At 37.1% G+C, this 23,665-nt stretch overlaps 1 protein-coding gene across 1 annotated transcript in view; it reads right to left on the reverse strand.

The window, feature by feature from the left end:
• The window catches only part of cdh23 (cadherin-related 23), a 246,948-nt gene that overhangs the window by 62,404 nt on the left and 160,879 nt on the right, over positions 1 to 23,665 (reverse strand). Inside the window, exons 16-26 of the mRNA XM_055227160.1 lie at positions 22,972 to 23,099; positions 18,451 to 18,523; positions 15,673 to 15,789; positions 14,691 to 14,803; positions 14,177 to 14,284; positions 8,676 to 8,865; positions 7,370 to 7,515; positions 6,565 to 6,784; positions 5,015 to 5,167; positions 4,351 to 4,464; positions 2,817 to 2,965 (exon numbers count right to left, since the gene is read on the reverse strand). Of these exons, the coding sequence (XP_055083135.1) occupies positions 2,817 to 2,965; positions 4,351 to 4,464; positions 5,015 to 5,167; positions 6,565 to 6,784; positions 7,370 to 7,515; positions 8,676 to 8,865; positions 14,177 to 14,284; positions 14,691 to 14,803; positions 15,673 to 15,789; positions 18,451 to 18,523; positions 22,972 to 23,099 (1,511 nt within the window). The remainder of the gene's footprint in view (positions 1 to 2,816; positions 2,966 to 4,350; positions 4,465 to 5,014; positions 5,168 to 6,564; positions 6,785 to 7,369; positions 7,516 to 8,675; positions 8,866 to 14,176; positions 14,285 to 14,690; positions 14,804 to 15,672; positions 15,790 to 18,450; positions 18,524 to 22,971; positions 23,100 to 23,665) is intronic.

Consider the following 23,665-nt stretch of genomic DNA (forward strand, 5'->3'; position numbering starts at 1 on the left):
TGCGTACGGGTTTGGGAGTCGCTGACTAATGAACTGCCTCTCTAACGAGCCATTCCCGCTCCACTGGCCTTTTCACAGCTTTCCTGGCATTTGGTCTTAAAAATAATTTCACGTCCCAATGTGTTCCCCTTAAACCGATAAGCCATGCTTTGTCTGCGCTGAATTAAGGACGATGACATTTACAAATGTTACTGTGCTGAAGATGGGGGCGCACAAAATGAGAGGGGGGATAATTGGAGACCAGCTAGAAGAGGTGAGAGCAGCGTATTTTACAAGGGCCATTTTAATAAACCCAATTTGTTTTACGTTGAGGAAAGCCTGTCAAGCATTTACTGTTGTGTAGACCTTGATTTAATAACTACATAATTGCTCCAAATGCCAAACACTCGACACATGTGCGAGGAGAGGCAGTGGTCCGGGGCATCCTGTACATGTGTATATGAATATTAATCTCAAATATGCTTACTCTGCCTGGTTAGGCCACTGACTCACGACAACAGTCTGAAAAACCACCACAATGGCACTTTGATCCATTTCTTTTTCCCACCAACATTAGGATTGAGGAAGAGATAAACTGTACTAAGCAAATGGCTCCAGTGTAATGTAGAAATAATGTGGAACAGAAATAATGTAGAAATAATGCATTGTAAATTAATTCAATAAAGAATCAAATGTTGTCTAGTAATACCTGCTTTGAAGGATAGGTCAAATTTACATTTTCAGTGTTGAGTTGCTGTCGGTCAAATGAACATTTATTGTGAAGCTCTGTCAGATGACGGCTGTTGGATTGTAAATAATGTCTAATAAAACTTCAAAATAGTAAAGTCATTTAAGGCACCCAAAATGCTAAACTGTGTCTCTTTCTATTAATTCCATGAAGGATTGAGTGCAGTAGGGGATCAACCATTTAAAGGTGCACTGCACAACTTTAATGCTGGAGGGTATGCCACATGTTTGTCTCCATGGCAATGTTATTGCTTTACCTGGAAAGTTCCAAATCTATCGAGTATTTATGTGATTATCGTTGTCTATATTGCAAATTTTTTTTATTAAAAACATGATCTGACCTGATGGAGTTATCTTTGTGTCTCCAGTCAGTTTAATTAGTTTAATGTCATACTGTGTAACATTCTAGGCAATGCAAGACCCTCTCCATGAAATATGCAGGCGACTGACCCTCCATTTGAAAAGTTACATAGTGCAACTTTACGAAAAATCTTTCAATTGTCTAATCTAAATAATCTCTTCTTCCTAGGTCTCCAGGCAACATGAACACTACTGATCCAGGCACCAACATCACTTTCCCCATTGGCATAGACAACTCCACCCTGACCATGCTGTCAAGCCTCCTCCACTCCTCTACTCCCCCCCCCCTCTCTCCCTCCTCCACCCCTCCCTCTTTCCCCCTTTCCTATTCTTCCGATATTCACGACCCAGAGTTCACCATCATGATCGTACTGGGACTGTCTCTGTTTCTGGCTGGAGTAGCAGCTTTCATAGTGGTGTGCCAACCCTCCAAGCGGGACGGGGACTCCGAAAATGACAACTACGAAGATAGTTTTAGGAGCAGGAACAAATCAGGAGAGCCCCAACTCAAACACTGGAAGAGGTTCGGTTCCTATCGTAGATCATACAATGCTTCGTTCAGGCGGCCGCCACATAGAAGGCCAGAGAGTGTGAAATTAACACAACCAAAAGCAACGCAACGTCTACAGCAAGAAGACAACAAGGAGACCAAACCTGCAATGCCATGTATTTGTGATTATGTGACTGAAATTTGACTGGAAGCCTAGAACTGCAAGTCAACCATAATCAGACTTGACAATCTGATTACCTACATCCTACATAACATAAAAATCATTCCAGTAGAAAGGTGTCTTGAGACATTTTAATTACAATGGACTGATCTTCACTCTCAGAACGCATCAACTCCACACTAGACTAATTATAATTCTCTTTCGATATTGACTATTGCAGGCCCTTGTCATTTTTGCACAATTTCTTTGCTAAACACACATGATTCAATGTTCACTAGCAACCTGTTATAACCCAGGTGTATAGAGAAAAGAATAGAATAGTAAAGGATATGTTTTTCACTATATTTTTCCTTTGTCAGAAGTCGTCTTGCAATTACAAGGTTGTTTTAATATTGGACTTTTTTTTGTATATATTTTTTTCTTGTCAAATATTACAGCTTTGTCAATCTGAGCAGAAGATGTTAACACAAGAATTCACAAGAAACGCTTTAGCTACAAGTTGTCAGTAACGCTTAGTGACACATTTGTAGGCCTGTCACAATAAGCCTTCAATAAATTACAGATGGAACAATAATTTTTGGGAGTCAGTGTTTATCATGAGTACTTTTTCTTTGTACTAGTGGGTAAATTTGTGCTATTTTTCTGCACAACAATAAGATTATAGCTGAAGCTGTAACTTCTATGACACATTATAGATACAAGCTACTTAACTGTCTCGCTCTGCTATTTATTTACTGGAGGAAATGTCTTTAACAATGTTGGGCATTAAGAAAAGTTTGTTTTTTTGAGAATAATCCTGATTAGTGTTAGTGGCATAATTTAGTTTCAATATTATTGTTTCTTTCATTTTCTTAAGCTATAATACAGTTCAAAATGTGTTATTGTGACAAGCCTACACTTTTGCACTCAGTTACATTTAGTTTGTAGTTTATTTGTATATTTGTATATTTGAGCTACTGCATAAGCACAAATCATGCATCCTGAGCCAAACTACCTTTTTTGTATTACTTATCTGTGTCTAATTTTGTATCCGTTGTGATAGTGCTTTTGTACTGGTACCTGTAGGATGCTGGTTCCTTCGGGCACGGTCTCGAGCACACTGGTCTCGTAGCTGTTTTGGAGGAAGATGGGTCTGTTGTCATTGACGTCCTGCACCTCCACAAACACTGTGGCTGTCCCCGTCCTCCTGCTGCCAGCGGGACCGTTGTCTTTGAGAGAAAAATACAGTTTTAAAATGATTTGGGTTAATTAGGTACCACTTTATAATAATTACAGTTATTCATGCCTTACTTAATAATGAACAAATTGTTTATTGGCCTAGTAAGTACCTAAAGGAATTGTCCCTAATTTTTAGGATCTTAAAAATGAGAAAAAGAGGTTATAGCAGAGTTTTGCCATCATGGTAAAGCTAACAACTAGCATGCAAACAGTGCACTTTCTGATCATCAGCCAGTAAAATGCATTAGTTTATTGGCTGATAGTGGAGACAACATGCAGCACATTCATTTTGACCTCAAGAGCTGCTTATACAATGCATCTGTACTGGGGCAAGACCATTTTTGCTCAAATACTTGATTAAAAAAAAATAATTATAAAATCATGTACATTCCCTTTAATTAATACCCTGATTTCTAAACCATTAATTAAGTAGTTACTAAGCCTAACTAACAATTATTAGTAAACTATTTGTTCATTATAAAGCAAGTCTTTTTTCATGCTGTATTAAGGCTAATTAAGGTACGGTTATTATAAAGTGTAACCAGTAATTATTATGTGACTTAAGACAAGGGCTTCTGAACATGAGTCTATGTAAAATGTAAATAGGGGAAAAAAGGTTACAATCAGTGAATATTATGATTTTCACAGCAAATACATTTTGTGTTGTTTTGTTCAATAAACATTGCAAATAAAATAATAATAATGATTAAAAAAATGGATAAGAAAAAGTAAAAAAATGAATAATTTTTTCAGTGCAACAATGTTTTTTTTGTCTTTACTAACCTAGTTCTTTCTCCCTTTCTTTCCCAATGTGTTTCTTCATGTGTTTCGTCCATCGAATTAATTTCAACTTTTACAGTGTTTGACATATTGCGAATAAAACATGGCATAAAACTTGTCTGACAACTGCACTCTGCATTTACATATATTTTAAAAAGATCGTCATTGCATTATGGGCATCTGTGCTGCTACATATTATCATAAAACTGTGGTGCATTTTCCAAATTAAGTCGTAGCTTAAAATGAGACAATCCCCTAAACAGTGTTGATGTCTTTGTCTGCGGAAAATGGGCCACTAATTCTGTCTCGTCGCGCAGTTTTATACACGATCCGAGCTCGCTTTCGCCTCCAAAACAGGAAAACCTCAGACTTTTTGTTCTTTCTTTTCTAAAAGGAACAAAGGCAGTTGAGCAATGTTCTGAAATCACTCTGAAATGAGAAGCACAATGTTGTTTCTATCACTGCAACAAGCAGGGCTTTGAAGATGGCAAAACAAATGAGCAAACAAGACCCATTATGATAAATACAAGGTGTGGACAGTGAAATGAATCTCAAAACACAGAATGAATGAGCTTTATATTCATCAGAATCTCACCAATAGCTTCAATAATCAGAGTGTATGAAGCCTGGGTCTCTCTGTCCAGGCCAACCACAGTCCGGACTATACCATCTCTGAAGCCAACGCTGAATTTACCGTCCTGGTTACCACCTGCAAAAGGCAATTAACATACTTCGAATAAAATGATCCAGAACACTGTATGGCAATAAGTAAAGCAAATATAGAGGTGTAAGACCAAAAAACAAACCTCAGATATGATTTAGTTTTTCTATTTCATGTTCTATCCTTTGGAAATACCAGATTTTATAGATTTAATGTTTACTCTTCCAATTAAATTATCTTAAAATTACTCAGATTTTCTTCAGTTACCCTTTCTTGAGTAGTAGTTTTCCCATATATCTTTCTATGCTTGAGACATTTCTTGATTATTTGAGCAATGTTTCTGGATACTCTGCCAACCTCTCAATACAACTGTTGTTTAAAATTTAATAGCATAAAAAATACCACACTGATAAACAATAACATAAGACAAATATGTAAGCTCAATGTCTCTGTCAATATGAATAATAGGTAAATATATACTATGTGTCTATTTTTTTACACTTTCTGTTTCAAATCCAACATACACAACTATAGCCCCTTCATTTCCTGAAAATAAACATCCTTAATTAGGACCAGACTCCCCACTGTATGGTCTGACCTGTGATGAAGTAGCTGAGTTCGGCGTTGAGCCCGGTGTCGTTGTCGGTGCAGAGGAGGCGGGCGACAACGTGGTCCCGGGGGACGCTCTCCTTCAGGGAAACATTGTACAGGCGCGGGTTGAAGGTGGGCGTCTCATCGTTCACATCCAGGACTGACACACGGACAGGGACAGACAGGGGCAGACAGGGGCGAGGACACATGACAGGTGCGCATGAGGACAAAAACAATGGCAAAGCATATCTATAAACTATTCAGGTATAACAGCAATCTCTATACACTTTTGTAATAGTTTGACAATGTGAATACAATTTTTGTGATTATTTATCATATGGTTATAAAGTTAAATGTTGTACTGTGTTTAAAATGTTTGTAAAATGTATTAGACAACAGAGGTATGCAGACACTGAAAGATGTGTTCACAAAAACATATTTAAGCAAGTCATAAGATGCAGAGTTATCTCATTAGATTTTTAGGCACATCGTTGCTAAAGCTGTATATTTATATTTATAAATGTAGATTTTACACCCAAATGGCAGAACTGAGGTTTGCACATTTTCCATGATTATCTAATTTAGCAGTTGAGTTGTTATACCTGATGTAAATTATAGACAAAACAATACCCAAAAAGAGTAGGCATAAAAAGGTCTACCTTCCCATTTTCATATATTCTAACAACATTTGCGATATGATTTCTTTAGATTTCCATAGCCAAGTCATCACCTGACAGGATTTGGTGAGCTTGTTCTGCTGGATGCCCTGACGGAAACACAACCAGCTATATTGACTGGAGAGCCCAGTGCGGCTGAAGTGTCTTGCCCAGGCACAAAAACATTATAGGTAAACCAAGTCCCTGCCTCAAGTGGAGGAGTTCAAGTATCTCAGGGTCTTGTTCACGAGTGTGGGAAGGATGGAGCGTGAGACTGACAGGTGGATCGGTGCAGCGTCCACAGTGATGCTGTCGCTGTATCGGACGGTTGTGGTGAAGAAGGAGCCGAAAAAAGCTCCTGATTTACCAGTCAGTCTACATTCCTACCCTCACCTATGGTCATGAGCTTTGGGTAATGACTGAAAGGACAAAATCATGGATACAAGCGGTCGAAATGGGTTTCTGCTGCAGGGTGGCTGGCGCTCCCTTAGAGATAGAGTGAGGAGCTCAGTCATGGGAAAAGTTTGGAGTAGAGCCGCTGCTCCTCCACTTCGAGAGGAGTCAGCTGAGGTGGCTCGGGCATCTATTCCAGATGCCCCCTGGACACCTCCCTGGGGAGGTGTTCCAGGCATGCCCCACCAGGAGGAGGCCCCGAGGAAAACCCAGGATACGCTGGAGGGACTATGTCTCTCGGGTGGCGCGGGAACGCCTTGGGGTCCCACCGGAGAAGCTGAAGGAAATGGAAGTGCTGCTCCCATGACCCGACAAAAGCAGAAGAAAATGGATGGATGGAAGGTTTAAACCAGCTACCTTCTCAGTGGGCAATCACTCCACTAGACCACTGTAGCCTATATAAACTTAAATTCAGTCAAAAAAGAAACAGATTTCTGCTGTTGCTCACCTGACACAGTGAGAGTAGATGTGGAGGTGCGGGGGAACTTTCCGGCATCATAAGCGATGATCCTAAGCTGGTACTGTCCAATCTGCTCCCGGTCCAGTACAGCAGTGGAGCTCAGGACTCCTGTGCTTGTGTTTAAGAAAAAGTCCAGCCGTGGCATTCCCATCTGCAGCGCCATGGTGATCAGACCATTCCTGTCCTCGTCAGGGTCCTCCACTTGGACCTAAACAAGAGGGACATATTTACAACTCTGGTGTGCTTGTGATATGACAAAAAAAGAATCATCATATTTTGTTTTTTGATTAAATTGTATTTTCTTTTCAACAACAAAATAAAATTGACTTTCGGTATTGATTTTATGAACGTAAAAAAGACAATCAATACCTCTTAATTCATATATCCAAGAACAAGTGCTCTGCTCCAAACCACATTTTTTTACTAACACAGAGGATTGGCTTTGGACTTCATGATTAAAAAGTCCCAACCATATCACCGACAATTAGAAATAACTGAATTTCAGTAGAAATTGTATTGTTGATCTGCTCTAGAGAGATCTGACTTTAATTTGAAGAGTAAATGTGTAAAGTTAAGTGTTATTTCTTTATACTATAATACACAATTTGAATTTATCAAAACTTCAACAAGCAAAATTTCAATGTGCAGATTTTATGAGTGGTATTGTATCCTGGATCTAGAAGCTAATACATGATACATTTCATCATCTTATGTGGACTGTTCTTTTTGTTTGATCTTATGAAAATACAGTATAATTCCACATCTACATCTATGTTTATATCGGTGCCTTTACCTTATAAACAGAGGATCCAATGGGCAGACCCTCTGGTACTTCAGCCACAAAAGGCAGGTTGAGAAACGTGGGATCGTTGTCATTCAGATCCTGCAGATTGACAAAAACTGTGGTGCTTGAAGTGGCCTGCAGTGGAGGGGTGCCACCTAAAGAGGGCGACAAAGGGACACATAAGTGCATCTGTCTCATGGTCAAGTGAGTTTATTAGAGCAATAAAAAGTTTCATGGTCAACGTAAAACTTGTAGGATTGGGTTGGGAAAGAAGCTAATAGGTGAGGACTGATAGCTTCCTCACTTTGAAAAACATATTTCTAAGCTTATGTTTCATACACCAACCGTAAATAATTACTACTATTAGGTATAACGATGAATTTGAGAACTCAATTTGAGACTTACTTGAGATGTCTGGAAAACTGAGTAAGAGAATCTGAAAAGCTATTCTGATCTGCAGTGGTTAGTATCGAACACCTATTTCATTTAAATGTATGTAACTTTTCTGGTAGAAGGTCCATCACCTGCTTGTCTCTCTTGTTATTGTTCTTGTTCCTATGCATCTGTTACTGTTTTGCCTGGAATGTTACACAGTACGGCATTAAACATATCTATCTTACATTTATTTCCTTAGACATGTTGCCAAAAATCCCTTGAAAATAATGCATTTTTTTCTGTGAGCGGGCATGCCTCTTGACAGATCTGACCTGGATCTGTGACCTTTGGTGCCATGCCTGTCTCCATAGAAACAGATGTGCTGACGGTCATATTATAGAACATACAATGCAAAGCAAACATTTCTATGGAGAGAAGCAGGTGAGGGAACCTCCACCACCAATGTTACATAGTGCACATTTGAGCTGCAGTGTAACTTTTGTGGTGAAGGGATCGCCACTTGCTTATGTCATTTTGATTCATGGAGTTGTTATGGCTTTCCAAGGCATGTTCCACAATACGACATTAATCTTGCCTATCTTGCATGTATCAAATACGGTATTTTTATGTTCCAAAATATATTAAAAACACATGCATTTTTGAGTGGTGTGTTTCTACAGACTTGTAACTTGTCCTAGTGGCATACATAGGTTTTTAATGCCATACTGTGAAACATTGCCTTTAACATTTTCAGTTTCCTATGTCTTCTTCCACTTGTCTGATTATGATAGAAAGACATCACCCTACAATAGGCATTTTATTAGGTGAGTATACCGTAGTCAGGCTTAATCTCTGTGTATATAGTTTTTCAATTACTCTGGCACATTTGCACAGTGGAAACAGAGTAATCCCCCTTTTTGCCTAAACACACAGTACTTACGGTCGACTGCAGATATGATAATTGTCCTCATGAGGGCAGCGTCTCGGGGGTTGGTGCTCTCACGATCCAGGGTGACTCCACTGGTCCTGATCTTCCCATTGTTCCTGTTGATGGTGTAGAATGGGTTTTCAGGACTGATGCTGTACACCACTGTCCCGTTATCGCCATTGTCAGGGTCATACGCGAGCACCTGGACATTAAAAAAAAGAAGTGAAATAGGAGTGGGTAATATTGACAAAAATGAATCTTTATGTAAGTATCCTGATAACAATATTCAGATGATGTCATGTAAATCCAACATTAATGTGTTTTTAATGTATTATTTGAGATTATTATTTGCCAGATGAAGATTTGAAGAAACCTATAATCTGAATTTCCCCTTGATTTGATTTTTTGAGGTTTAAGTATCAGACAAATGCCTGTGACATTATCCACAAAAGTGCAAAAAAAATACCACTTTACACCCTTTAAGTTTATATACATATACACACACACACACACACACACACACACACACTATATACTCAATAGTCACAATGTTACTATGTTACAAGCCATCCCTATTCACACTTGCACTGTTTTGGTTCCAGTTTGGTCCTGAAATAGACTTGGTTTGGTCCTGTTCTAGTCCAGGTTTAGTTAAGGTCAAGTACAGGTTCTATTTTTTAGTCCCAGTTTTGATGGAGTGTCAGACACGCATGTAACATGTAATTTCCTGTTCAAACCATGCCTGCACGAAACATTTATGCCACCTTTAGTAACAGTTAAGCATGCTTTCAAAAAATATTTTTGCAGAGAACCACAGAGCTAGCAATTATGTTTTTGACCAGATATTTGTAGTTTGGAAATAACTTAAATTGTAGCTTTTGAGAAATTTAACAACACATTTTACTCAGTTCTGATAAATTGTGCGGTCCTGATAAATGCCCATACAAATAAGTTAAGTACTTCTAACAGTGATAATTAGGACAATACAGCACAGTAAGTGGTTAAGTGTAAAGTCATCAGTCTAGTCCCAGCCCTCAGTGTCGTCATGCCTCTTGTTCTAAAGTCTTACATTTGATAATTAATTACATGTTTAATCTAATGCGTGTAAGGGCACATTGCTTTAGAAAATGAATTCAAGAGAACCAAACTTCAGAGCAAACAGACCTTTGACCAGATATCTGTTGTTTTCCAATTTGGATTCTATTACGATAAACTTTGCAACTCTGGTAAATACATATATCTGCAAGTGCAGCTGAGAAACATAGTTATAACAGTGATAAGTAGCAGCTAATAGAATATATAGAGTAATGGTTAAGTGTGAAGTCAGCAGTCCAGTCCCAGCCCTCAGCATCGTCATGGCGCTCGTTCTAAAGTCACTCTCGTATCCATCAGACAGAGAGAAAAATGGCCCTGTCTCTCCTCTGTCACAAAGTGCCGATGGATAACGAATGTATGAGGCCTCCAGCTCGGCTAAAACACAGGCAGATTTTTAAAGAGCTGATCAATTATTCATCTGGCTGACTGAAAATTGCTGGAAACTGCTTAATTGGTCATTAGAGGAACAAAGGTTTTGCAGGTATTTAAAAATTAAGGGACATGTTAGGCAGAAGTCTAGCGGGCGCATTGATCGCAAAGACAAAGGTATGTGATATAAGAAGTCCCACCAAAGACAGACCAAATAATCAATGCTAGCTACAGAACAGAGCACATTAAAAGATGGAGGGAAAATATATCAAGCTTTTTCTATTGAACAGTGGCCTAAAGCAAAGGAACTATTGACTAAACGGATCCTATATTATAGACAGTGTAGTGTAGTGAAGTAGCCTGCAGTTGCTTGGAGGTACTTAGGCGCTTGTGAAGCTAGTCTGGAGAATTGACCAGCCATGTAATGCATATTTTTCTTAGCTTAAATCAAGTATCATGCATACTACTACATGTTGAATGATATTAATACTATTATCGAAACTAGATACTTATTTGAACAAGAATCAATACTGAAATGAATCATATAATTAGGACGGAACAGAAAGTTTCCTGAATAGTTTTAGAATAGTCGGGGTAGAACTAGAATAGAAAGGTTCTTCCATATGAAAACAAATATGGCTGCTTACAAGAAAAAAATAAAGGAAATATATATATCACAAGCAAATTTTTGCAAAATCTATGTGAAGCACTAAACTTTTTTAATCTGAGATGAGAGAAATTTGATTTGTTTGTAAATGATAGACTAATGAGCTCCTTCAGTTAAAAAAAAGAAAACAATTGGATTACTACACAATCATGTTTGGTCGGGCTTAAGACACGAGGATGTGGGGACCAGACTGATATCCCTCTGTAAAATACAGAGGGATATCACTCAGGATATATTATTGTTGTGTTAAAAATGGCAGTCTACTGTCTAAATAAAGAGTGTTTTGTATCAGAGTATTATTTTTCCTTAGAATCAAAATCAATTTTGAAATGTTCGTATTTTGAGAAGACTACTACAAGTAATAATTTGTGTCAACGATGTAGCCAGCTGTGTTTGTTTTTAGAAAAGTAACACCAACAAAATGTGGAGCCTACATTTGGAGGAAATTTTCAAGAAAGGTTAGTCAGGGTCAAGGAAAACATATTTATTTATTAGATACCTTGTATGTATTCAGGAATATCCCAAAATAAAACAGGGGTAAACAAAAAAAAAAGTCAGGTTGCGGTCTAGTTCGGAGTTAGGCTTAAGTACTTGTTACCGGTCTGCTCAGACTAAGGAAAAACATTCTTTCCTGAGTCACATTTGGTGATGGTTAAACTATAAGACAAGGTGAGTGGATGGAGTGTTTTGCCCAAGGACACAATGGCAGTTTACATGTCATGCCAGTAGTTTCAATTCAAAGAATGTTTACTAAATGAACTAGTCCTACCTGAAATTCTTGGCTTTTGTTACTTGACTTTCTCCCTCCAAATAACTACATAAATATAATAATTAACTGCCCCCAGCAGGAAGTGATTTGGATTTTAATTCATGGGTTTCAGCTTCCTGTTATTTTCAAAATTTTTAAGAGTTTTCTCAATACAAAAGATTATTATTATTATATTATTATTTTGATTTAAATTGTTAATAGCTATGACAGTACAGGATCGCACTGTTAACCGTAAGGAGGGATTGAATAGTACTTGGGAAAAATTGCAAAATTATTCAAACATGCATGGATGAAAACCTCTTCAGGCATGTTTTGATGAGGGCATTATAACATGGTAGAAACTGCCAAAAAGTCAATTTTGCATAACACCCCCACTTTAAAGTCATGTTATTATTTTTTTTTTCTATTGGGATCTTAAAAATATTCTGTCCTGAATTGTTACAGACAGAGTAGACTTGTGTGTGTACAATGGAAATGCCTGCAGTGGGGTGGAGGAGCTTGGAGATTTGAGAGGGCTGATCTCTGCTCCGGGCACGGCAAACAAATTCACCGGCTCACTGGACAGCTCCAGGTAGGACACAGCGGGTTGCCTCTTGTCTCCATGGAAACACAGGACAGGACCGGGGCTAGACTTTGGGCAATTACAGGTCTGCAAGGCTGGGTGGGCCAATTTATTGAAAAACTGGTCCAAGGGGGGCATCTAGTGTCTGTGCACTGGGGGTGAACGGTCACAATCACTATGCATTACTTAAGTGTATATGCATCTGGCTGCACCATGGAGGAGCTCTGAAAACTAAAACAGTCCAAAACTACCACAATGTTTAGCACAGGAAAGGCTGGGCAATACTGACAAAAAATTATACATCTTATGTCATCGTTGAGGTTCCAGTATTGCAGAAAAATTTTCTTCTTAAATAGAAGCTTTATTTTATTTTGAATCGGCTCCTTTGCATATTTTAACTTTTTTTCTCATGATCATTGACATACTATTATTGATATACTATTTAACTATTGTAGACGTTTTAGCGAATAATTACATCTTCTCTGTAGAACTCTGGGATTCCTTGGAATGAAAAGTATGAAATCTGTCATTATTATTGCATTTTAAAACTTTCTATTTCAAAGTTCTTAGAAATTGGTTGAAAACAAACCTGTCATGCATAGGCCTGTCACAATATTTACTATATAAACTTATAGTTCAATATATGAAAGCTGGAGATCAATATTTATCATGTGTATAATTTATTTGTAATAGTGGGGAGATTTTTTGCCATTTTTATATAATAACTGTAGTGAGCTGTAGAGGGTTAAATAAATAACTTCTATCACTAATTGTGAGTTAATTCTGCTATTAATGATACTCTATATATTTAAAACTGGTTTACTGGTTTGCTTTGTGTCAGTGGCATTAAGTAGTTTCAATACGATCGTTCATCGCAATATTTCTCTGTAGCAATACATCGTGCTTCAACGTATTTTATCATAACAGGCACCGTAAATGATTTTATCTTTTTTTTTGCTGGTTTTACTGTAAATAGTCTCTCTTTGTAATGTCAGATGTGTTGTCTTTTAGGTTTAAGGTTAAATGTCTTATAATGTCAAGTGATCTGTCTGTAATTGTCTAATTCAGTGTTTTTTATCTGCCTTAGGTCAACAAATGAAATTAGTAGCTTTTGGGCTAATTATGGCATATTTATGTTGAAGCAGCCTGCTAACACATGTCCTAAATAAAACAAATAAATACATAAAACAACTATTATGTTATTATTATTATGTCATATTTTAAATGACTGCCCACCTATTATTTATATTAACATAACAATCCTCTCTAGATCACTATGACTTCTTTCAGCGTATTACCAGAAATCTAGAAAAAAGTTCTTGAAAGGATTGAGAAAATTGGGAGAAGTTTTTTTCTTTCTTTGTAAGACATGGTTTTAAAATTTCCAACTTTGTGCTAAGGAACACCATGCTCTATGACGACTAAAGGCAAGTAATCTAGTACCCTATGAAATATCACAATCACTATGCATTACTAACACATGCATTGGCTGTAGCATGGAGGACCTCTTAAGATAGCACAGATTGAAACCGTCCTAATATTTAGCACCTATTAACACCTCCTCCCTTCCCTCTTTCTCTCCTTTACAATTTCTGCATTGAGTTTCTTAAAATGTGCTCTTCCTTCCTTTTCTGGCTGGAAGCTGAATAATTGTCTATGCATATGACTGCGGGCTACATTTTAATTAGCAATTGGACTCCCTTAATTAGACTCACTGACATCTCCTTAATTAATGGACAATCAAGGCTTAATTAACAACAACACCCAACAAAAGACACCAGCAGGACAATAAGAGAGTTTGGGATAAAATTACTGTGTTTACTTTGCGATGACCTATGCAATTATGTCAAATGAGCGGAGATGGTAGATGAGAAGCCATATAGATTTAACCTTCATGGACTACTTGAAATCGGTTCATTTCTATGCCAGCTTTAAAATGGTGATCATTATAAATCCTGCATATAATTTTAGCAATCTTAATTAAATTTGAAACTTTTGACATTAGACAAACCCTATTACTGTATTAATTACATATTTTTAAGTCGACTTACCGATATAACGTCAGTGTTTATTGGACTCTTTTCCACCACGTTGGCGTAGTACGGCTCATCTGGCCACTTGGGTGCGTTGTCATTTATGTCCAACACTGTAATATTTACCTGCATAAAGACGAAGAGAAATATTTTATACGTACATGCATCAACAGAATCATTAACCAGTTTTTTTTTATGTCAGATGCCTTGTGTCTTGCAGTATACAAAAGCAGTGTGCATCTGAGGGGGATTTAACCAGCCGACATCTGGTTAGTGGGCAACCCAGTTTAATTCCCTTGCAATTGTGTAGTGTCTCATTTGCAGTTAAAATCAAGCATTGTACAAAACAGTTCATGGAATGGAATATATATGGATGTAGACTATGTAAAGAAATTCCCAGCACATAGTTGTGTAACATATTCTATATTTGTTTGGCCATATAATTTCCTACTGAAGCACAGTCGTTAGCGGAGAGATGCTAATTAGACTAGACAGGCCAAACACTGATGACTGACAGATGAGAGGGGGTTACCGTGGCGATGCCTGTTTTCTGCTGAGGTCCAACTCCTCCATCCACCGCCCGCACGATCAGAATATACTCCGCCTTTAACTCACGGTCCAGGAGGGCAGTCGTCGTAATCTCACCTAACAAAATATATAATCAGAAAATACTATTAATCTGCTATTTTTGACAAATAAACTGCCTCTTATTAATGTTAAGGTATTATCTTTTTTAAATGTATATAAGTTTAATAGTTGTTATCCTTCATGGTGCAACACTTTCCATCAATCTCATCTTAGGGAGTGACTCATATTACACATCATTTTGCACATTTGCCAGTTCCCTCGTCTGGTTGGGTTAGTTAATTAAAATGTGCACTATGTAACTTTTCACATGGGGAGGGGGGGTCTTCAATCTGCTCATCTCCACAGACATCTTATTGCTTTGCCTTGAATGATCCACAGTATGGCATTAAACTTATCCTTCTTATCAATTATAGGAGTTCTGAGGGCACTCACAAATAGACTGAAAGACATTTATTTTTTACTATGAGCTGAGTCACCTCTCCACAGATCTGACCTGTAACTTGCCCTACTCTTGTCTGTAGGGCTAGATTAGTTTAATGCCATGCTGTGGAACATTCCAAGCAAAGCAATAACCAATAACCTGCTTATCTTCATGGAGATAAAGAGTGTATGAAAGAGAGTATGACAAAATAAGTATTATATAAGGCAGAAAGTTAGATTTTTTTTAGACCACAATTAAAATGTAAACACTGTTAATTTTGGTCTTTACTAATGTTCTTTTTCTTATAACTGGTTTGCATCCGTTTCAGATATTAAAAAATATTCATAAAAAGAGGGTGTTCATATACCTAGAGGGAACAATACACTACAATATACCAGTTTAGCACAATCCTACCGAAGTCTATCCAATAATGACAAAGATACGTTCAAATATGCGTATGTATCTTGGCCTGTGCATTTCCATAGCGGCTCACAGCTCCACAGACCTGAGCGAGAGTTGAGACGAAACTGAGTGGAGCCCTCCAGGGAGTAGATGAGTGAGGCCTGGCCAAACTCCCTCGAGGCGTCCAAATCAGTCGCATTCACCAGCAGCACCGTCGCCCCTGAGTGAGAGGGAAAAAGAGGGGAAGAGAGAGGAGGGAGAGAAAGGGGGAGAGGGAAAAAGAGAGGGGGAACAGAAGGAGGGAGAGAGAGAGGGTGGGAGAAAGTTACAACTTTCATTATGAGAAGAAAGAAATGAACGACTGAGAGACTGAACCTAAAGAGAAAGGGGGAAAAAAAACTCATCTATCTATCTATCCATCTATCTTTCTATCTTTCTATCGTTATTATCTGGATTTGGATGAGTTAAATCTGCTGTTTACTCATTATACAATAGAGAGAGCAGATTCTAAAGCCTAAAACAGTAACTATGGCAATGGGGAGAGGGGGCGAAAGTTACAACTTACACTGTGAGAAGAACAAAATGAACGAATGACTGAGACTGAGCCGTAAGAGAAAGAAAAAAAGGAAAAATACAAGGCATCTTAAATTTTACCTTCAGATTGGGATTGGGATGAAGGGACTATCCCAATCCCAATCTGAATACTGTATATAAACATGTTGGCACATTTTCTAGATTTTCTAGAATAATCAAATGATATTACTACAATCAGAAAAATGGTTGAGGATTAAGTACCATACCAAAGTCCACAACAGTACTAACTCTGTCTCACATCTATAAAATACACTGATTGGCCAAAAAAAAAAAAAAAAAAATGGCATCAAAAGAAAAAGGTCACACACTCTAATATTCCGTTGGACCACCTTTAGCTTTGATTACAGCACACATTCGCTATGGCATTGTTTCGATAAGCTTCTGCAATGTCACAAGATTTATTTCCACTCTTTCACAATTTGAGTCTGATGAATCCTGGCATTGTCATCTTGGAATATGCCCGTGCCATCAGGGAAGAAATAATCCATTGATGGAATAACCTGATCATTCAGTATATTCAGGTGTCAGCTGACCTCATTCTTTCAGCACAAACTGTTGCTGAACCTAGACCTGACCAACTGTAGGAGGCTCAGACCTATTTACTTAGTTAGGTACCAGGTGGCAACTTTTTTTTGGCCAGGCAGTGTATTACACTGCAAGTTACAATTTCCACTGTGAGAAGAAAAAAAACAAAAAAAACAACGGAAAGACTGGGCCATGAGACACAGAAAATGGAAAAACACAAAGCAAAATGACCATTATCTCTAATTTCGATTGGATTTGGATTAGAGTAAAAAATGGCACATTACTTAGTTTAATTCAAATGCGTAATCATTATCTAGATAGGACGTTCCAAAGCCTAAATTAGTAGCTATGGAAATGGTCAATTAGACAGTTAGACATAAGGCTAGTTTATGACTCCATCTTGCATAAGTCAATAATAACAATTCAAAGTCACCAATTCACAACATTTGACTCCAGCCGACAAGGAGTCTCATCCAACAGAGAGAGAGCGACAGAACAATAACCATAGATACAAAGTGTTACCAATCAATAATTAATAATACAGCTTTTAAATACTTTTCTTTTTAATGAGGCTCAAGTTGAAGTATGGTACAGATGTTCACAACAGTGCAGGGATTTCACCTTAAAAAGGTTATACCGAAAGTTTGTGTTTTCAGCTTTCTGTCTGCTATTCTACTTTTGCTACTTAAATGTGCACAGACAAATGATTAGTAAATGAGTAACTTAGTGTTAAATCATTATGAATAACCATAGTCAAGACAGGCCAATTCACTGCAGGTTAAGTTATTAATTAAGTAGTTACTACTTAAAGTATTTGAATAGGATAACAGACTTTGAGCGCAAACAACAGACGTTACAAGTGGAAAAGAACAACATTTAACAGGCATTCGCCAGAAATGAGAGGAAAATGAACAGTGCAATAGTAGAAATAATGTTTTATGTGATTGTTTAAACAACCGATTATAATTCCTTAGCATTTAATTTAGACAAATATAGCAATGTCCAAAAACTGTCATATTTTCCACAGCTTTATATGAAAGACAGGGAGCAGGAGACATGGCACAGACGAACTAAAACATATCAGGCTAATTTCTTCACCGCCCCCGTCCACTGCAGCTCTGATGGCATTGCAGCGAGTGGGTTTACGGATTAGTGGATTATCAGCTTGTTTGGCACAGCCTCTTCTTGGCACAGCGCTGATCAATATCCAAGCAGGCGCAGAGACAGCAAGATATGACAGGCTAAAGAGAGCAGCTAAGAGAGCTAGCCCAAAGCTAAGCCCTGCAGCCCGGATCCCTCTGTCCCCATAGCCTCCTCCTAAACCCAGCTAAGGTCCAAGCCGCTCAGCCTTTTCTGTGCGAGACATTTTAACTGGCCAGCGCTGTCGGATCTCCAAAAGGAACAGGGCGGTCAAATATGTAATTTTCCTCCAGAGCGTTGAAATTAATCTATTGTTTGGGATAAAAGAGTTTCCGAATGCATAAGAATGAATACAAGTGCCAGTTTTTGCTTTGTAGTTGCTGGATCTGCATTCTGTGGCTGTGCAGTTAAAAACATTATGCAAAACCAAAACAAGTCGAGCAGTAGGAAGGAATAATACAGAGAAATAACCCCCAAAGAAGCCATTTCTTTTTGTCGTAAAGTATAAAGAGTGATTTATGGGCTCTACAATGAGTTTGGAGTGTATATAAATTGCAGGTTTGTTGTTGAAAATGCAATGTAGAAACTTAACCATAACCCTGATAAGTACAGAATGACTCACCAGCGTTAATGTTTTCAGGGATTCTCACAATGTAGGATGGTTCGCTGAAGGTAGGTGGGTTGTCGTTTTCATCCTAAAAACAAAATAAACAACAACAGTAGTAAGTGATATGCAAATGTGTCGAAGATAATGGTCTCCTATGGGTGCTACATTGTTAGATTTATACACCTCTATTTAAGCTCCCATATGCTTTCTATGTGGTTGAGAAATATAAGACACGTTGTTTTCTTATGACCTGTTGGATGGCATGAGTGGTCTTCTAAATTTAAAATGTATAACTCATTATTGAATATGGGAGTAAATATATATCTATTTACCGACAAAGCAACATTCAAGTAAAACTTTTTTTTATTTTTTTTATTTCTTGATTATCTGCAAAATAATGTTCCAGTACAATGTTCAAGTACATCTGACCAAGACATACCCTTACATCATACATTCAATACAACATAATTTTCAGGAGTTAACAAGAGATTTACATTCATATAATTATTGTACTATAGAAATAATGGTATTGCAAATATACAAAGCAAGCATGAAATATATACAACTGAAAATAAATGCATAGATAAATTAAATAAACAATAATATCAGTAATAGTACTAATAATAATAATAATAATAATAATAATAATAATAATAATAATAATAATAAACTAAAAATAAATAAATAAAAAAATAAATATAAAAACTGAAAAAAACCCAAGAAAAACAAAAACAAATGTACAGGTAAAATCAGTCAGTGTTTGTAGCCCCTCAAAATAATTCAAAAATGGAGTCCAGGTCTCTAAAAATTGCTGTGTAGTTCTCTTTAAAGTGTATCTAATTTTTTCCAATTTCAAAAAAATACATAACATCTCTTATCCATCTAGCGAAAGTAGGTGGGGATTGTCGTTTCATTCAAGTGAAACATTTGTTGCTTTAATTCCCCTTGTGGAGGGAATAAGCATTTGTCTTTTACATTCGGTGATGCTGTAGCATAAGATGGTCCTAAAGTGCATTACCCCTTATAAAATACTATCTTCCTAAAAACCCAATAAACACAATAACTGACCAAAATACATTTACTGACATAATGATGGGTCAACTCTAGAAGTGGGATATATATTGACTCATCCATAATATTGTCAGTGTGGCTCAGAAAATATGCAAAATCTTAATATGGGCTATATTCTGTCCATCCATCCATTTTCTTCCACTTATCCAGGTCGGGTTATGAGGACAGCAGTCTAAAAGCAGAGATTCCCAAACTTTCCTCAACTTAGACCCCAAGGTGTTCCCAGCTTACATTGTTTATAATATAATTTTTTTTTTAACTGTTTAAAATGCTGCATAAAAAGCTGATTGAAAATAAAATGAAATAAACTAATGCTGTAATCATTCACACATGGGTTTAAAGTTATATTTCAGCACTTTTGTGGGTAATTTTATGGTCCATTTGGTCTGATACTCAATTTGAAATGCAAGTTTGTGCACAGTTTGGTTGAATTGTCAAAATATCTTCTCTATTTCATTATTGGGATATTCACCCCCCAAAAAATGATATTTTTGCCAAGACCGCCCACCCCTTGACAAATCCCAAAATATTTTAACAGTAATAGTCAACAAGCCCCAAAAGGACTCAAGTGAATTACCACACAATGTATTTTAAAGCATCCTTCTGCATTGGCTTTTCACATTCACCTCCCACTCATCTGGTTGTGTGGTTGTTCACTGATCCCCACTGTGCTTGCGCTGTGACACGTTAGCACTTAAACACCAGTCAGTGCCTATTATCTCTCTGGTTTTACACTGGTGCAAGGCTTTTGTGTCTCTGTAACACTGTTGGAGACTGATAAACCCCTGCGGAGCCACTTATAACAATATGGCGGACAGCAAAGAAGGCACATGTCTCCCTCTCGGCCTCTGTGTTTCAGCATACAACTCATTCTTTTACACGATATTACTCCCTAAAGTGGGATATAGATAGATATATATGGGCCCGAAATACCCCAGCAGGATGCATTCATTGTGCGTTGTGCTGTGTCTCGTTGATGAATAGTGTGCTAGGAGTATAATGGGCAGATAACAGGGGACATAGGTCTACTGTTTGTGTAATCTGGCTCCTCATTACTGCTTGTGTTTTTGTAGTATTTGCATTGTCACAGAAAAGGTCAACAGTCTACTAATGTCAATAGAGATTAAAGGTGCACATTTAAACTGAGACGAAATACAAACTGTGCAAATCTTACAGTTCAATAAAATGTGAAGCCCAACAGCAGAAAAAAAAATAAAAATACAATTGACAGTAATGTAGGAAATCTCTTATAAACAAAGCAAAAATGTTTACTTATCCCATATAAAATGACCCAAGGAAAATACACAAATATAAAGTGTTAAAATGCTAAAAACTTATTTAAACTATTTGGACGCACACAAGGCTGTATCAAAATAGCCTGCTTGTCTCCGTGGAGCTGTGATGTTCCACAATATAGCATTAAACCTATATCAAGTGTTCAGTTTAATGCCACACTGTGAAACATTCCAGAGAATTTACATATGGCAGGTTTTCTTAAACAAAACTGAGAATACTGCATTTAACCTATTCAATAATGTATGACTATAACTGGTATATTTCATATTTTGAGTAAGCGATACATATTAACAACACTATTTTATTTACTTACAATATTAAAATTATGCCTCAGGTTTACACTGCTGCTGGTTTATCATAATAAAGTGTGATATTTAATGTAATGGAGATGTATAGGCTGCAGTGTGCGTGAATAGTGCTAAGAGGATTCTACTGCTGGTGTACAGACTGCAAATAACCCATGTATTACTTTGGTGGTTTTCTTCAATATTTTGCTAAGTTTCAACAGCCCTGGACATTCATTCCTTATGTTTCTTTGCATGTTTGATACAGTATCTTCTGAACATCTTTTCCCTTCTGAAGTCACCATAACAAAATGCCTGCCAAGTACATCATAATTGGATGCTGATTTTGAGGCTTCTGGATTGCATGATGAGTTACATTTACAAGTAACTTTTCATAACACTGGCATTGTACTTGGATAGTTTTTACATGCCATAACTTTTACTAGATTATACTGCCCTCAATAATTTGAGTTCAAGCTGGAGTACCTAACTTTATTTAGTAAATGAGTAAATTTTGTGTTTTCCCCCATACAGTATATTGTCTCTGCCCAAAATGTCTTCTACTTACACTGGAACAAAAAATAAACAATCATATTTATACATCACCCAAAAATATATGATTTGAAACAAGCTTCAGTGTGACACATCTGACTCAAGACAGTTTTACATGTAAACTAACTGCATATGTCCTTATAGTGTGTAAACCCTGGACACTTGAATTTAATCATGAGTAGATCAGATAGCAGCAGAAAAATTGAAAAATGTGAAGTAAATATGAAACAGTGGGTCATGGGACCACCAGCTCATGCCATTATTTGTACAAAGACGTTTCTTATATTGCAAAGATGATAACATTATAAGATTAATGTTTACACAAGAAAATGTACGGCGTCTCTGTTACCTAATAAAAAATAGTCACATACTTAGGTATTCAGGTGTAATATTTAGTTTAGAACAAAAGAAGGAATAGTTAATGTTCTATATTTTACTAATCTTTACCAGCCTTTTTCTACTGTTCCCTTACCACTACAACCACAAAATAAATAATAATGTGATTGTGGTAATTTTTTTTTTAACTGTAAGAGTACTGGTTACATTTTCTTCAGCTGGTTTCACTTCTTTTCACTTACTAATAGTCCAAGCCTAAAATGAGTCTGAACCGGTGTCTCTGTGTCACAAACTGCCCTGACTTTACACAGGAGTTAAAATAAGACATTTGGTGATAAGGCTGACAAAAGCAAGCGAGCGGCAAGTGCAGATATCAGCCCAGAGTGTGATAAATCTGCAAACAAAGCTGTGCTAAGACATGGATCACAAGGCACTCATAATAGCTCAGGCTAGTGGAGGAAATGCTCAAAACTGTGCAAGGTGAAGACAGAGACATATGGTACAGGGTATTTATATTATATGAAGCAGAGGATATTACTGATGTGAGTAAAGATGTAAAAGTACAGTAAGATGTGTTCTCGTGTCAATCAAAACTGCATTTTACGACATATATCCTTTTAAAACATATAACTGTTCATATAGGTAATATAGTATTCTTAACTCAAGGTGCGTTATGCAACTTTTCAGATGAAAGTTCTGCAATCTGCTTTTGTACATAAATGTGTTTTCCCTGCTATGTTCCATGTTTAAATGTAGTCCTATATAGCTTGGATTTTTTCATTACAGATGTTTTAATTGCTCAAAAGACACAGATCTGACCTGTAACTTGGCTTGTTGGTACCAAGTGCTTGTTTCTACGGAGCTTGCTAAATTTAATGCCATAGTTTATATTGCACATCTGTTCACACGCGATTGCGATTGGTCACAGTACCCACTCCTACTAGCCATGATGTATTTGTACTTCATGTGTATTTCAGTACTATTGTTCAGTACTCACAATTACTTCCACGACGACCAAGACGGAGCTGTTGAGGGGCGGGTTTCCTCCATCTTTGGCCATGACTGTGATGTGAATGACTCCACCTGGAATCCGCTCATAGTCCAGAGGCTTCATCACACTGATCACTGCAACAGAAATAAACATATACAGATATTTTGAAAGTCAAGAAATTAATTTAGTTCATGCACAAAAAACGTATCTCCATTAAGCCCTTTTTCCTTCTATTTACTGTATCCTTGAAATGCCGCTAAAACATCTCTAATTGAGTTTCTTGCTTTTATAGAAAGTATAAGTTGTTCTAAGTAATTTTCCAAGGTTTTGGCAATTTTAGCAGTCTCACAAGTATTACTCTGTGTTAATGGCAGAGCATGTGACTAATCTCACGGAGCAACCAGAAATGACCAAAACAAATAAGGCGTTTTTTTAATAGAATGATTTGTTTCTATGAGAGGCCAGAGATTTCTGTATTTTTTTCTATAATTTATTTCATCTACTTGTGATTTAGTGTGATTAATATTTGAATTCAGAAAAAGTGCCAATTAAAGCTCTTTTGCCTATTTAGATCAGTGCTAGTATGAAACAACAGAAGTACAATCGTCAAAATAAATACATTTTCAAAAACACATTCAAGGTCCTGTACTAAATTTTGAACTGTGAGTGAGGAACAAGGCTTGAACTTTTAGCCACATCC

The sequence above is a fragment of the Periophthalmus magnuspinnatus genome, chromosome 15 (genome assembly GCF_009829125.3).
Source record: "Periophthalmus magnuspinnatus isolate fPerMag1 chromosome 15, fPerMag1.2.pri, whole genome shotgun sequence".
In the NCBI taxonomy this organism is placed as follows: domain Eukaryota; kingdom Metazoa; phylum Chordata; class Actinopteri; order Gobiiformes; family Gobiidae; genus Periophthalmus; species Periophthalmus magnuspinnatus.